Source organism: Staurois parvus, unplaced genomic scaffold, assembly GCF_062004578.1.
Source record: "Staurois parvus isolate SC_StPar_1 unplaced genomic scaffold, SC_StPar_1.0 ptg000151l, whole genome shotgun sequence".
Classification (NCBI taxonomy): domain Eukaryota; kingdom Metazoa; phylum Chordata; class Amphibia; order Anura; family Ranidae; genus Staurois; species Staurois parvus.
Window position 1 is genome coordinate 20,014,195 of NW_028317947.1, and position 15,598 is coordinate 20,029,792.

General features: G+C 41.3%; 1 protein-coding gene across 7 annotated transcripts in view; it reads right to left on the minus strand.

Annotated features, from left to right (window-relative positions):
* The window catches only part of TANC2 (tetratricopeptide repeat, ankyrin repeat and coiled-coil containing 2), a 518,532-nt gene that overhangs the window by 54,434 nt on the left and 448,500 nt on the right, over nt 1–15,598 (minus strand). For 5 of the 7 annotated variants that reach the window (XM_089674601.1, XM_089674599.1, XM_089674604.1 and 2 more), the window contains one exon: nt 2,674–2,784. The exons of the other annotated variants lie outside the window; for them this stretch is intronic. In XM_089674601.1, the coding sequence (XP_089530727.1) occupies nt 2,674–2,784 (111 nt within the window). The remainder of the gene's footprint in view (nt 1–2,673; nt 2,785–15,598) is intronic. 7 annotated transcript variants of the gene reach the window in all.

Consider the following 15,598-nt stretch of genomic DNA (forward strand, 5'->3'; position numbering starts at 1 on the left):
TTCTCTTACATTTTAGTAAAACAACCACAATGGGTCAAAACAAGATATTGATGTCAACACACTGGAAATAAATATATTGTCAGCTGCTGGATTTTTATCCCTCCAATATCAACAAAGGGCAAGTCCACAAACCATACAATGCATAATGTCTCATTTTGTATTTATAAAATACGCACATACATTTCATGGAAGTTATTTCATGCTGTTGGGTCTTTAAAAGGCTCTTCAAAGCTTATGTCAGCAGTGCCTGCATGACAGATTGGACAGGTTGACTATTAAAATGCTGATGATCTCATGAGAACAATTTCAGTAGCTAGGAGCAGATCGATAGACAGGACAGTGCTTTACACATGTAAAAGAGTCGCTGGACTGCAGTGGCTATTGGTCTGTACAGCAGATGCGGCCTGATCTGACACTTGTGCTGAGCTGGATGTCACGCTATGCTAGATGACTCAATTCTGCAGCAGTTGCAGGTTGAATGTGTGAAGGATACAGGATTCAAATGTAACACCAGGAGGTCTGGAACTGCCATCATATAGTTTTTCCCTTTCAATAATGGACGTATATGCTCACAAACCCATTGCTGGACTATCAGAACAGTGACTTCCCAGAAGTGTCACAAAGCTTACATGAATGGAGTTCCCTGCAATCCACATGGGCACAGCAACAGCACAGCTGAAAAAACAGTCAGAGCTTTTATTTCTTTTGATAATAATAAAGGTTTTCTTGCATATCATTATCCACCTGTTTTAAAGAAATCCACTGCTGGGTGTTGTCAGTCTAGCATTAGCTACCTCATGCAGGCCATCACCCAGAATGCTTCAGGGCTCACCGCTGGTTGGTTGCTATAGAAACTCTGCATATTTTATGCTGATTCACTTTGCAAGCTGTCAGTGAGCAGCCTGCTGAGAAAGAGGAAGGGGGGCAAGTGAATGAGAAAGAAGGGGTTGGTTATGTGTCCGTTCCAACAATACTTCCTATCAAGGTGGGTGTAGGAGAGGTGACTGCTGGCAAATCATTCGATGAAGAAACAAAAGGATATTTTTATTTCAGCCACAGGAAATCACTTTAACCATTTTTTTTAAACTAGGAGATTTATAAAGTTTATAGTCAGTTAAAGGGAATCAAAAGACTTTATGAATCCGTGTAGATCGTTATCTGCAAACCCTGACCAGGAGCCCTGTGATGAGGGTTAGGCTGCCCATAGCTGGACCAAGACTCAGCCAGTTCATCAAGGACTGTTCGAATTTTCGATCCAACTACAGCCATTCTCAATTGACTTCTGTTGAAGGCGACTGTTGGAAAACTTTTGTCCATCAACCGGCTGCAGCTGCTGATCAGTGTATTCTGACAGTGGAGGAGTCCCGCTGTCTGAATACAATTGCACAGCGGGGAAGACTTCTTCATCCACCTCCATTGTGTGGATAGAGGAATTGGTTTGTTTTTTTCAGCTGATTGAAAAAAGCAAGGCATCTACAGCCAGCCTTCGATCAGTTCAATCTGCATACTATAGAAAAACACATACTTTTGGACACAATTCTAGTCAATAGAATTTGGATAGTTGTAGATGAACATTTGAGGAGCATCATCAGCACCATCTCACAAAATAGTTAGCTTCTGTCAAAATAATACATGTCAGATGAATGATGCTTTTGATTAGACAGCTAGGCAAGAGGGTTTTCCAAGGTTTGAAGATATGCATTAACTTCAGTGCATTTATTGTATTATTCATCAGAAAACTTGTACACTTCATTTTTGTTGGTCATTGATTCTGTTTATGACTGTTTCTCTGATGCTGTCTATTCTACAATAAAATCCATTGTAAAAGAAGATATGCATTGACATTTTGTATAGTTGTGATCAGGATCACACAAATAGTCATTCATTTTCTAAGACTAGGTTCACTTTTCACACTCTAGCGGTCACCAGACATGTACAGCAGGCACCATGAATGGTCACATACCTGGTAGAATGCTCTGGGAGGCACAAGACCAGAGTACCTTCATATGCAAATTTCAACAAGGTCAGCAACTGTAAGGTCAACTATCAGTCATGGGCTAACATCAAGGTGCCTGGCCCAAGCTCTTCATCATCCAGAGCTGGTAAAGATTTCTATAAGAAACCATTCTGCTGCTTCCGAGACATTTAAGTGTCACTATACAAGTACAGAATCCAACATGAATGATCACATGGAGGTACATAAAGTACAGAATGCACCTTTATGTACCTCCATGTGATCATTCATGTTATTTAGTTTCCAGCCATAAATGTTTGGTGTCATTTTAGTGTTTTAAAGTGAGCAAATGTAACGCTCCTACAATGATCTGAGATTTTGCAGCCAAAAGGATATATGGTCCACTTTTTTTTAATTGATCGACTACAAAGTTCGCAAGCCCAGTGAAGAAATCTGTCACTTTTACTTTTCACTGGCAGAAGTAGAAAGGAGGCTGCATTTACGGGGGGGAGTCACTGGCTTCCGACACGACACGTATACTAAGAACAGATAATGAAAGCAATATTGTGAAATGATTTTGCTCATGCCCAGCAAAGATCAATAATGCACCATCTGGTTTACATTAAGGGGTTAAAGTGCAACCACTGACAGTTGTCACTTCCTGCACCTTCATATTTGACCCTGAAACCCATGTGCTACCAACAAAGCTATTCACTTACCCAACAGGTATGCATCAGCGTCCAGTTTCTGAGATGAGCTCAGGGTTGGGGATCCAAGTTCAGACTCTGGAATTCTGGGGCTCTCCACAAACTTTGCTTTCCTCAGTGGGGCTAAGAGGTGTAGTTTAGAGGTGAAAAGGAGAGGGCCAGGAGGAGGGTTAGCAGGAGACAATAATAAAAGTAGGAGGAGAAAGTGATGAAGAAGACAAGATAAAGAGGGAATAAGATGTTAAAAAAGGAAAGAAAGAAAGAGAAAAAAAGGCCGTAAGCACACTGAGCAGATGGAAACCGTTAACAGCATGCAAACACACTGTCCAACATAGATCATGTTACCCCTAATTTTTCCCCTCTCCTCTTTTGTGTACTGGAAAAAACAGCCATGTGTCAGCTCTGCATTCTTTTCTGGGGATATGTGCAGAATGCAACCCCCCTTCTTCCCCAACAATGACATTGGTGAAGTATCGGCAAGGATTCATTGTATACAAGCATCAAGAGAAACTGCTAATTAGAACTTTTTAAATAAAATAAAGGCACATGACTGATATGTCACTTTATCCCCCTGGAGAGTGTACAAGATCTGAACATATTTACTTGATCATAGCAAATTAACAGTTTGGAGACATTTGACGGTCTATTAGTACGCATACATAACTGTTTCTACAAGAGATGAAAAATGTGCGAACATTGACTACAGTAAGATCCTGAAACAATGAAGCCCTATAATAGCAGTATAATTATTTGAAGAGCTAAAGAATGGGAAAATTTGTTAGCAGCTAAAGTTACTGGTAGAAGAGGCAAGAGCTGAAATGGCTTTCAGTTCCACCATAATACTAGAATCTGTCCAATTGAGTGGCCATCAGTACTAGTAACAACCGCCATGCCATTATTAAAACATGTAAAATCCTACTCATTAGTTAGCTCTATACAACCAGTAAGATTCCAGCTGTCATTTTTCTAGCGCAGGGTAGAGAATGAAAGCAAATATCTGATTGGTTATGTTAGTCCTGGCCAATAATGCCACTTTCCTTAGAAACTGCCCACTATACAGCTACATAAAATGTGACAACAGTTACAAACTATTTATATTCCAAAAGATCTCTTGAGCCTTCTAGGATTTATGTCATGCAAGTTAATTCTGACACATTAGACAGCTATCTACCGTATTTTTCGCTACATAAGATGCACTGTTTCCCCCCCCCCAAAAAAAGGGGGGAAAATGTCAGTGCGTCTTATGGAGCGAATATGGAGCGGCCGGTCCGGTATTTCCACCGCAGCCGTGTCAGAATACCGGGCCGGCCGCTCAGCTCTGCAGTGGGACATTATGGAGATGACTGCTGACCTTTGGGGAGGTGGGGAGCGGGTACCTGAATTTGACAGGTATCCGCTCTTACTTCTTTGTTCTTTGATCTTACCTGTTCCTCTATCCAGCGGCACGCTGTCTTCGGCTTCTGTAGTGTGGGCACTGGGCATGACAGCCGGGTGCCAAGTGCGCATGCGCAAGAAGCGGTGCTTTTTGTGAATGGTAAGGCGGTACCTGGGACACATGACAGATCCCAGAAGCCGCCGGACCAATCACACAGCGCAAGTGCTTCTCACTCATGCGCACTGGGCACCCGGCTGTCATGCCGAGCGCCATTACAGAAGCCGGGAAGACAGCGCGCGGCTGGATAGAGGAACAGGTAAGATCAAAAAAAAACTCTGCGGAAGTAAGAGCGGGTAGCTGTCAAATTCAGGTACCCGCTCCCCACCTCCCTAAATGTCAGCAGTCATCTGTACTGTCCGCAGTCTCTGGTCATCCCTGTGCTGTCCGCAGTCTCTGGTCATCCCTGTGCTGTCCGCAGTCTCTGGTCATCTCCTGTACTGTCTGCAGTCCATTAGTTCAGAAATTTTTTTTTTCCTGTTTTCTGCCTCTAATACCTAGGTGTGTCTTATGGTCAGGTGCGTCTTATGGGGCGAAAAATACGGTATTTCCCAATCATCTGTTAACTGCGGCAAAAGTTTATTGAAACAAAGTCTTTCAGATTACTTACAATACTATAGTGATCTCACTATAATATAAAAGTAAGAAATTCACATTTTATTAAACTATGACCTGTGTCCTGACAATCTGTGGGCCGCCACTACAATTTATCAGAATATACAACATAGTGCAAACAATCTGCAAGCTAACATTGTAGGACTTGCAACAGCCTTTCTGAAAACCTCAGAGAGATTAGGATATTTAGTCAATGAGTGTCATAAAATAAGCTAGTTTTAGGTTTTATTTATTTTGTATATATCATTTCCTTTGGAATTTCTATCCCTTCATTAATCAGGAGATAAGAAATACTGCACATTTTCCCCATTGTTATGTATTTCTGCACATAAACAAAAGAAATAAAAACACTAGATTGTGCGCTGGTCACTATAGTGCCATAATGGACAGGAAACATCAGTTCTCTATCTCTTCACTTTTTTGTCTCCTGGGGTGCTGCAGTTCTCTACTGTCTTCACTGAGGGGGTGAGAAAGGACCTAAAACATACAGAGAGAGAGAGAGAGAGAGAGAGAGAGAGAGAGAGAGAGAGCGCGTACGATCACCCTAGTGTAATACCGTTTTATTGTAATAAAGGTTAAAAACTTTTTCGATTGCACTCACATTTTCACATAGCTACCAAGCATGCCTGCATGTTAAGTGATCCACTGCATGGTCCCTGTAGGATCTGAAGCCTCTGGGTCAGGGGTGGGCAACTGTGGCCCTCCAGCTGTTGTAGAACTACAAGTCCCATAAGGCATTGCAAAACTGACAGTTACAAGCATGACTCCCAAAGGCAGAGGCATGATGGGACTTCATCAACAGCTGGAGGGCCACAGTTGCCCACCCCTGCTCTGGGTGATCTACTGCTGACCACAAGCAGGCCGTTGTGGCGACCGCCCCCCCCCCCCCACTGCGCGTGCCGTGCTTCGTAGATGGCTGGTAACTCCAAGGGAGGCGGATCTCAATGTAGGGACACATGTCACGACGATCGGAGGCATGGCCTCCTTTGTCAAGTCACACCCACTCCCTCTCATCGAAGGTTATAGGGAACAATGGCTTGTCCTGGAATTCTGATCTCAAGACATGTCCATTCACTCTGATCAATAAACACTCTGATCAATAAATCTTATTCCATAACTTTAATATAAAATATAAATATTAATAGAAGTGTAGTAAATAAAAGTTTATGTATATATGTACTTTTGCCTAAATTGGGGCAAATGGTGATGAAACCAGCCCTTGGTTTTTATTTATAGGCTCTGTATAGGTGGCGTGGTCCCTTAGGAATGGAATGCCAGGAGGAGCCATTGTTCCCTATAAAACCTTCAATGAGAGGGAGTGGGTGTGACTTGACAAAGAAGGCCACGCCTCCAAAATGCATCATCATCGCAACCGTGACATGGTCGTGATGTGATCCTACAGGGACCATGCAGTGGATCACGTAACATACAGACACGCTTGATACCTAAGTGAAAATGTGAGTGCAATCAAAAATGTTTTAACCTTTATTACAATAAAACGGTATTACACTAGGGTGGTTGTACGCGCTCTCTCTCTTTGTATGTTTTATGTATGGCTGTAACCTGGATATTATTCCCTGTGGCTTGTGTCAGAATGAGTAGGCAATTTATATCAGTGACAATTTATTAAATAGCCAATGGCGAAGTGTTTTAAGTGCATAGCTTGCTGGTGATTTTGCCTCTGAACAAGGGCACCCCCCAAAACACAAAATTGGTGCTTTTAATTGTTACTTCTCAAAGCTTTGTTTGGGAGCTATAATAAAAACGGAAAAAATAACCCTTCGCTATCTGATGGAGCTGGAGTTTGTTTGGGAGCTGCTGCTAGACCCTGGTGACAAAGCAGCTTGGGGAGGAGAGGAGAGCCACAGGAAGGAGCAATTTGACACACCCAAGAGTGTTGTACTTTTTTTTTTTTTGTTTCTGGTGTTTATAACGTGTCATTTAATTAAATAAAACAGTATTACATGAACTTAAAATTCTACTATTAGATCTGCTGCAGGGTCTCTTTAAAAACAACTGTCTGCATCTTGAACATATCTACCCACGTAGAGTAGTTTTCATGGATGCAAAACACCTTCTAAGGTCTAACAGCCTGACCTGTGTGGTGATGTGGGCCGAGTAATTTCTGGTTAAGGTAATAGTTTCACATACTGAACAAAGAGGTATTTTCATTCTCATGATCTTCAACATAAAGTATATTAGGAATAAGTGTTCCCAGTGGTAATGAAGTATTTCGTAGTTTATGTGAATGCAGTGGAGGAAGGGTATTATTTCCACCATTAGTAAATGTCCCATTACTTAAGAAGGAAAAGGTAACTTTTTTTTTTGGACCTATTTTTTGTTAGAATATATTATGTCCATTGCACATGATGTGTTACTGAAGGCAGGACTACAGTCATTGTTTTAATTTTACATATACATATAGAATACACTAGCCTAATGTAAATCTTATCCATGGTAAATGTTAACAGTTTTAGAATCCTGGAGATACATTTGCTCATATGCAGGCTGAGCTTCCTGCTCAGTGGTGCTGTTATGTCTCGCTGATCTTCTTAAAGTGATTGTAAAGTCATTTTTTTACAGTAACAAACATGTCATAATTACCTGCTCTGTGCCATAGTTTTGCACAGAGCGGCCCCCAACCTCCTCTTTTCAGGTCCACTAACAGTGTTCCTGGCTCTTTCTCTTCTCCGTGGGTACCCCACAGGAAGCTGCTTTTTATGGGGTACCACTGCAGGCTCGCTCCCAAGTCTCGCTGCCTGTGTCCAGATACACAGACAGCATGGCACAGCCCCGTCCCATCATCACAGGGTTTAACTGACAGCAGTGAGAGCCAAGGGAAGCCTCTACAGATGGGCACAGTGCGGGATCAAGTGAGAACCACACAAGACTAAAAACAGACTTTTGTCATTTTTATTATTATTGTATTATTAAAGGGAGTGGTCTCTATAAGTGAACATGGAGAGAGATGAAGTGGGTATGTTTAAAGTCTCCTAGTATTGGAGAGTTGGCTCTGATAAAGAGGCACTGCCTCAAAACACTCAGCTAGATTAGAGGCTGGTCTTCGAATGAAGCACTAATGGACAGATGAGTGAATTTGTTGGTCAATCAGATGTTCCTTATGGAAATTATATGTGAAGCATTTCTTTACATACTTTTTTGTGAGTACAATATATTTATTTCAACCATTTATAGATTTTTTTTTATGCCAGTGCAGTGTATTTCATTTACAGACTTTTTATTATCTCTAATGACATTAAACACCCACAATGCTCCCTGTGATCATGTGATCTTCATGGCTTTAGTTCACAAAGGAACTCAGGAACAATGATTGTTATTTATGGCAAGTACTTACATCCAAATAAGAGGTATTTGGTAAGTCTAACAGCTGATTGATATATTGTTTCCGGTGAAATTAAAATTTTAATTATATATGTGTGGGAGGGTATGCGTCTAAAAAAAAATTCATTTATTGCCAAATCACACTTACAATGAAATAAAATATTGTAAACTTTGTAGGCCGCCAGCTTCACGTGAACAAATATCAAACAGGGGTGTATGCTAGTTCTTGCAGATTTTGCTTTCATTAAACAAATTGTGATCACTGCGCCTAAATCCACTAATTTGACAAGCTGTATAAGCCGACATGGTCTGCATGCTCTTCGCTGTCTTCCTGGCTTCATAATCACTACCCCTGACTGAGTCCTGACCCAATTCTACACACAACATTTTAGCTGCATGTCTATCAAAAGCAGATCTTTTGTCTAAATTCTCTTTCCTGAGATGGTGCAGAGTTTGCTTTAATGGATTTCTTGAACAGGTAATTGACTAATCAAATCCATTCCCCTCCTCAAATGATGAACATTAAAGCTGAACTCCAGCCTTATCTTCAGTCTTGCACAGTTGTAGCGGCTCCTCTCCTCCTGTACTGAAAGGCTTACTCTGATTTCACAGCACAATGTACATTAGAAGCTGCAGGATATAAGATACATTGAGCTCGCCTCATTTCCTGACCGCCTCAGCCTGTCTCTAGCCCACCCATTTTATTCATTGGAAGGATTTCAGTTCTTTCAATCATGGAGGCTTAGCATCACACGTGGGTGTTTCCTAGGGCATCCGGCACGCAATGTCCATTCCCCAAGGCTGATATCTGTGTATTAAAGTGGTTGTAAACCATTACATACACCCAGTGACTAGTCTCAGGTGGTAGAGGTGAAACAAATCCTCCTGCATAAGTTGTACCTCTTTACCTGAAGCAGTTTTCCCTATAAATCATTCTACAACACACAAATCAAAAGGAATTTTCTCAGCAGTAGAAAGCAGAGGGCAGGGATCTGACATCACACACACTGTAGCAAAGAGCTCTGTGAATTCTGACAGCTGATTGGAGTGAAGGGAAACAGTCCCTATCCTAACAGGCTGAGGAACCAGCCTCTAACAGGCTCATAGAAAATACAGAGCTGAAGCTGTGAGTCACCTGCTGAGTGCTGGGGGAATGTGGGCATTCTCCAGAGAGACTGAGGTTGCAGCATAATCTGTTAGGAATCAGTCAAATAGCAGAGAGAGGAAAGATCAGAGAGGAACCACGCTCAGTGCTTTGGATTCAGGCTAGTACACAGTGCAATAGGATGTGCTTTGTTCACGTTTTATTTTTGAGTTCTACAACCACTTTAGGGAATTTGGACATTTACATAACCTACTCACATGTCTATAAGCCCAAGAACCAGACCACTGACTGCTTCAGGGTTGAGGGCTCTTGAGATGAGTACTGATGCAGGGTGCTGTGATGTCTTCAGGAAACCATGTACAACACCCTGCCAGCTTTGATCTGCCTACATTGAATACAGAAGCACAGAGACCTGGTCGAGATGTCACTGGGTCTAAAATAGGGTATGTAAAGATAACAATATTTTCAGCTTTAAAGTATTGATGCATGAAACCTCTGAATATCAAAGACCTCAAAGGTCATTGGTTATATGCCACTTGCAACTAGTAGAAACAGCTGAATAATAAACAAGGTACTCACAGACATTAAGTCGTTGATGCCCAATCCGGCCAATTTATAGTCAAAGACTAGGCAGCTAAAGTAGAGTCTGGCATAGAGCCTATGGCTATGATAAAGGCTGCATGCCGAAACACGTAAGGCCGTATATTATTCTGTACTCCACCTGCTACAATAAATGTAATAATTGCGGAAGATCGAGATGCCAGCTTTTCACTTTTTCTGTTCTCGGATGCAAGGAAGACACAACAATGACATTTTGTTGCAGGGGATGCCCAAAATTTGACTTGTATCTTAGTGCAAACGTCTATGGAAATCAGTAAGGCAATCATACAAGCAGGAAATTACATTTCTGGGGGGTGTTACATACACCACCTGTGTACAGAACACAGCCAGGGCGCCATATTGTATTGCATTTTACAGAAAATGACAGTGCTGCAAATTGAAACAAAGGTAATTTTTAATAACATTCAATTGCAATGACTTATGTAGCAATTGTATAATGGGATATTTTTCTTTTTGTTACCACAAAAGTGGAGTTACTCTTTATGTATTATTTATATATAGATACAATCGAAATGGAATGGCGAGTTCCATTTTCCTTGGGGTTTCCTTCCACAGTCAGAAATATACTGGTAGTTTATTCGGCTTCTTCTAAAACAAACCCTGCAGCAAGCGTCTGTGGCGAGAACATTAGATTGTAAGCTCAACTAGAGCATGAACTGATGTGAATGGTTCGGTGTTCTCACTAAAGCATTATATAACAGGTTGGTGCTATTTAAAGGATAATAGCGCAGCAGCACAGGTCTGCAGTGTCATCCTGCAGTTCTAGATGGTGCCTGAAGAACACCATTTACTGACAACGGTTCTATGGTTATGAGCAGGTAAGCCCACAATGTATGCGTGTGGGTACTTACAGATGAAAAGGAGAAAGTACAATGACATTACTAATACATGACAATAACGAGTGACGATCATCCAAATGACACACGTACACCCGCATTCATATTCTGCAAATTACAATCCACTGCTCTATCTTCAAAGCTAAGCAGCTCACAGAATATATTTAACCCATCCCTGACATTCAGTTTAAAGCGTTTCTTCACCCTAGAAACAAAAAAATAAAAGTCAGCAGCTACAAATTCTGCAGCTGCTGACATTTAATAATAGGACATTTACCTGTGCAGGGATCCAGCACAGTTCTCACCCAAACCAGCTCTTTGGGTCCTCGGTGCAAACATGTTTACTTTAGGAAGCCAACTGTGACTGCTCGCAGCTTCACAGCTGGCTTTCCAGTGCACATGCGCAAACTTTGCTGCACTTTGTGAATGGTCCTGCAGCCTTATGAGACCTGCAATGTGATGATGTATTTGTAAGTGAAAACTCAAGAAACAATCCAACACCCATGTATAAAAACTTTTTAAAGAGAACCTGCCATGAGAGAAACATGGTGGATGCCATTACTGAGCTCACCTTCCAAAAATTCTAGTTGTCTGGATGACAGAACAAGTATTTCTTACTTTCCTGGTCCTCAGATTTATTCCAGGTCAGTGACCAGAAGCCAATGGAATAACAGCGAGATAAATAACAGTTTCAAAAGGAGGTCAGAATAGAAGCCCCCAGATCTTCCTCAGGACACATTTACTTTAAAGTGATTTGTATTTTGTTTTATATTTTACCAGGCAGGTGCGCAGCTAAGATTGTGACAAAAAACACAGACAGGCACTCATGTTATAGGATAGATTGCTGCACTTTCCATGCACAGCTCTATATGGAGGTACCCAAGTGATAGGATAGAGTGCTGCACTTTCTATGTACAGGTCTATATGGAGGTACCCAAGTGATAGGATAGAGTGCTGCACTTTCCATGTACAGGTCTATATGGAGGTACCCAAGTGATAGGATAGAGTGCTGCACTTTCTATGTACAGGTCTATATGGAGGTACCCAAGTGATAGGATAGAGTGCTGCACTTTCCATGTCCAGGTCTATATGGAGGTACCCAAGTGATCGGATAGAGTCCTGCACTTTCCATGTACAGGTCTATATGGAGGTACCCAAGTGATAGGATAGAGCGCTGCACTTTCCATGCCCAGGTCTATATGGAGGTACCCAAGTGATCGGATAGAGTCCTGCACTTTCCATGTACAGGTCTATATGGAGGTACCCAAGTGATAGGATAGAGTGCTGCACTTTCCATGTACAGGTCTATATGGAGGTACCCAAGTGATAGGATAGAGTGCTGCACTTTCCATGTACAGGTCTATATGGAGGTACCCAAGTGATAGGATAGAGCGCTGCACTTTCGATAACATTTCCGTGTCTCACAGATTTTTTAAAAATGACACTCTTCCTATACATCTTTTTTGCATACATAATATAGACAGAAAGCCAACACTTTTTCCAAGCCTAATTTAAGGAATAACTTCATTAAATAGTGGGGGTCTGTTTAGCAACCAGCACCTGTTGGAACCATAAACACTTTGGTCAGGAGTATATTCTTTCCAATATAGCACAAAGAGTGCATGGTGTTAGGTGTGGATAATTACAGAGTGCAGGGGTCAGCAGTACATAAGAGCACAGGGGCCAGGAGTAGATAATACACAAGGTCCAGGGGGTCATGAGTACATAATGCATAAAGCTCATGGGTCAAAGAGTAAGTATCACACTGAGTACAGGGATCAAGAGTAAGTAACACAGAGAACAGACCTATAGACTAAGTAATGCATAGAGTGCAGGGATCAAGAGTAAGTAATGAACATAGCAGAGGGATCAAGGGTAACGCGTAAAATTACACAGGGTTAAGAGTATGTAGCCACGACAGGGCAGAGGTCACAGAAGTAATGCATAGACTTCAGGGGTCAAATTACTACCCCAAGCAAAAATTCAGTCTCCTTCCAAAACAACCCCCCAAAGGAAAAAAAACACTGCCCAAATAAATTCCCCCCTCCCTCCCAGAAATGTGCTCACATTGGCATTGCTTTGCATTTTTTGGAGAGTGCCCCAGATTCCAAATGGTGCAAACCCCTATGTTCTGAAAGTTCTTCCAGCAGTACTTGAAATTACTTATTGACCTGCTTAGAAATGCCGGTGGGGTGGGACGTAGAAAATAACCTTTTTGGTGACCCAGGCAATGGATGGCAGAGTTTGCATAAAGCCAGCGATATAGGGAAACATTTTGGTTCCCTCTTTAGGCTAGGTTTACATCTGTGCGGGAGGTGCCGGTGTGGGACCCGCACAAATACCAGCAGCTACAACCACCCATACAGAGAAATGCAGGACCTGTGGGCCAGTGCCATTAATCCTAATGGCACCCTGCCCACACTGGAAATTGCAACCGTACTGGGAACCTTGGTTCCCGAGCGGGCTGCGATTTAAAAAATAGCACAGGTGCATCTTTCCTGCATGTCCCAGGGCATGGCAACTTACTCAAATGCATGGTTTCTCATGTCCGCACAAATGGCGGCCCCTGCACGGCTGCACAGGTGTGAACCTAGCCTTAATGCTGGTCACTACTCAATGCATATCGTGGAACCTCCTGCCATTTGTGCTACACTACTCCCTGTAATTAATCTTCCTGCATTAGGAATTAACAGACCCTGTAAAGTGTGCTGAGCTGATAAGAGGGTATGCCATCTTTGTCTTTGCGGTCTTCCAAAGCTTGTCATTCACAAATTAAATTCAGCAATGCCCTCACTATGTACAGACCTGCAGGACAGAGCTGTTGCTTCTGTCCTGCCAGGGTTACAACACAATGGCTGCCCACATTACTTTAATTTCATTCTTTAATTCTTTGGCAGCTCTGCTGGCTATCCCCGCCTGCTGCCTGTAGAACAGAGCCGAGAAGGCCATTTGGAGCACTTCCGTCAGCTTTGGGCTACTGGTCTGACAGATAGCAGCTGGCAGTTTCCAAAGAACATAAAGATTAAAAAAAAAAAAAAAAAGGAAGGCAACCGCAGCGTTGGGATCTGGGACACTTACCAACAGGTGTGGCTATATGTCCAGTGCTATCAACATGCATGTATTTTACATAAATATGATCAGTTTAACATACATAATATTACCTTACATGTGTTAATGTTTTCACGTGTACTTTAGCCTATAACTTGTGTATGGATATAGGGTATGGATATACGATGGCCATATATGCTCATTACATATTGTATGCAGACATTCCTGTATTAGTGCTGTAATAGTAAGATCTGAGATCAGACGTACTGCAAGGGTGCTTAATATATAATGAAAAATAATATGTTGGGTCTTGCAAGCTACTGTGGTGCCAAAAAATGTTTAAAATGATCAATAAAAGTGTTGTGAGTTATTTATATTATAACAGTAGATCGCCTACACATCCCCATCCTAATGTGTTATAACAATTCCAAAAAGAATAGTGTCGTGCTCTACTAACAAATGAATAAGTGATTAACCAAAAACAAAATGAACTAAATTGTTAACAAAAGCAAATTTTGTATCCAAATATAATAACACTTTTACAAAATTAAGTGTCCATATTCAATCCGTGACTTCACAATCTTTCAGGTGATATAAACATACGATTTGTGTTCAATCCATCAATATTGTTATAACAACCAAATGTGCACCTTCACCAAAGTTGAGGATCCCCTCACTTCCTTAAGATTCTTCCTCCATAGATGTATATGCCATGAAGAGTAATAAAAAATATAGTGCCTGTCTCCTTAAGCGTCGTGATGGGGAGGGGCTCTGACATTACGACGCTAAGGAGACAGGCAACACACAGCAAGTGATTGCAAATACACACTGTGGATTGATTTTAAAGCGATTTTAACAACAGTTACATGTGAGTGCACCACTATATGTTTAAATAAATGTTTTAAAAGAAGATAAGGCACTATGTTTTTATTACTCTTTATGGCATATACATCTATGGAGAAAGAATCTTAAGGAAGTGAGGGGATGCTCAACTTTGAAGAGTGACATTCCCATCCAGCTCTAAGTCCAATGTAAAGGGACATAAGCTATATATGACCTCAATTAACGGTTTGGTCATATTTACCAGGTGAGAGCACAGCCGGTGAAGGTGCACATTTGGTTGCTACAACAACGCAATATTGGTGGATTGAACACAAATAATTTTGTTTACATCAACTGAAAGATTGTGGAGTCACGGATTGAATTTGGACACTTAATTTTGTAAAAGTGTTATTATATTTGGATACAAAATTTGCTTTTGTAAATAATTTTGTTTTTGGTTAATCACTTATTCATTTGTTAGTAGAGCACGACACTATTCTTTTTGGATTTGCTTAATATATACTGCTTGACATACAGGTACTCACCAGAGGAAGAGCCCAGAAATGAAACCAGATTAGGAAAATGTGACCAAATTAACATGTGGACAATGTGAATAATTTTGTGTAACACTAAGGCAGCCCATACATTCATCATTAGTTTAACCCGCAGGTTGAATGAATAAAAAAAAGATCCGATTTCCTCATCCACACATTTAATATGGATGGGGGGAATCCTCCCACTGGGGGCCTTTCCATTTGTCAGAATACAATGATCAGTGCTGCTGGCTATAGCTAGTGGCACTGACCAATTGGGTAAACCCTGATAGGCTGGTTGTACAGAAGTTGATCAGTAGATCGGTTTCTGTACAACTACGGTACCCACACATGGACTGAAATTCGGCCTTTTCAGGAAGGAAATTTTGATTCATGTATGGCCAGCTTTGCAATAGTGCCCCAAAATTAAAAGTGACTGAAATTATATTTTCCACCAATTTGAAGATTTCGATGATACTGTATTAAAAATGGAACAGATACAACAGCCTTTCAAAATAACAGGCTATGATAGCATATAGATAGTATATACTCACCCTCTGGCACACTATAAAGTTATACATAT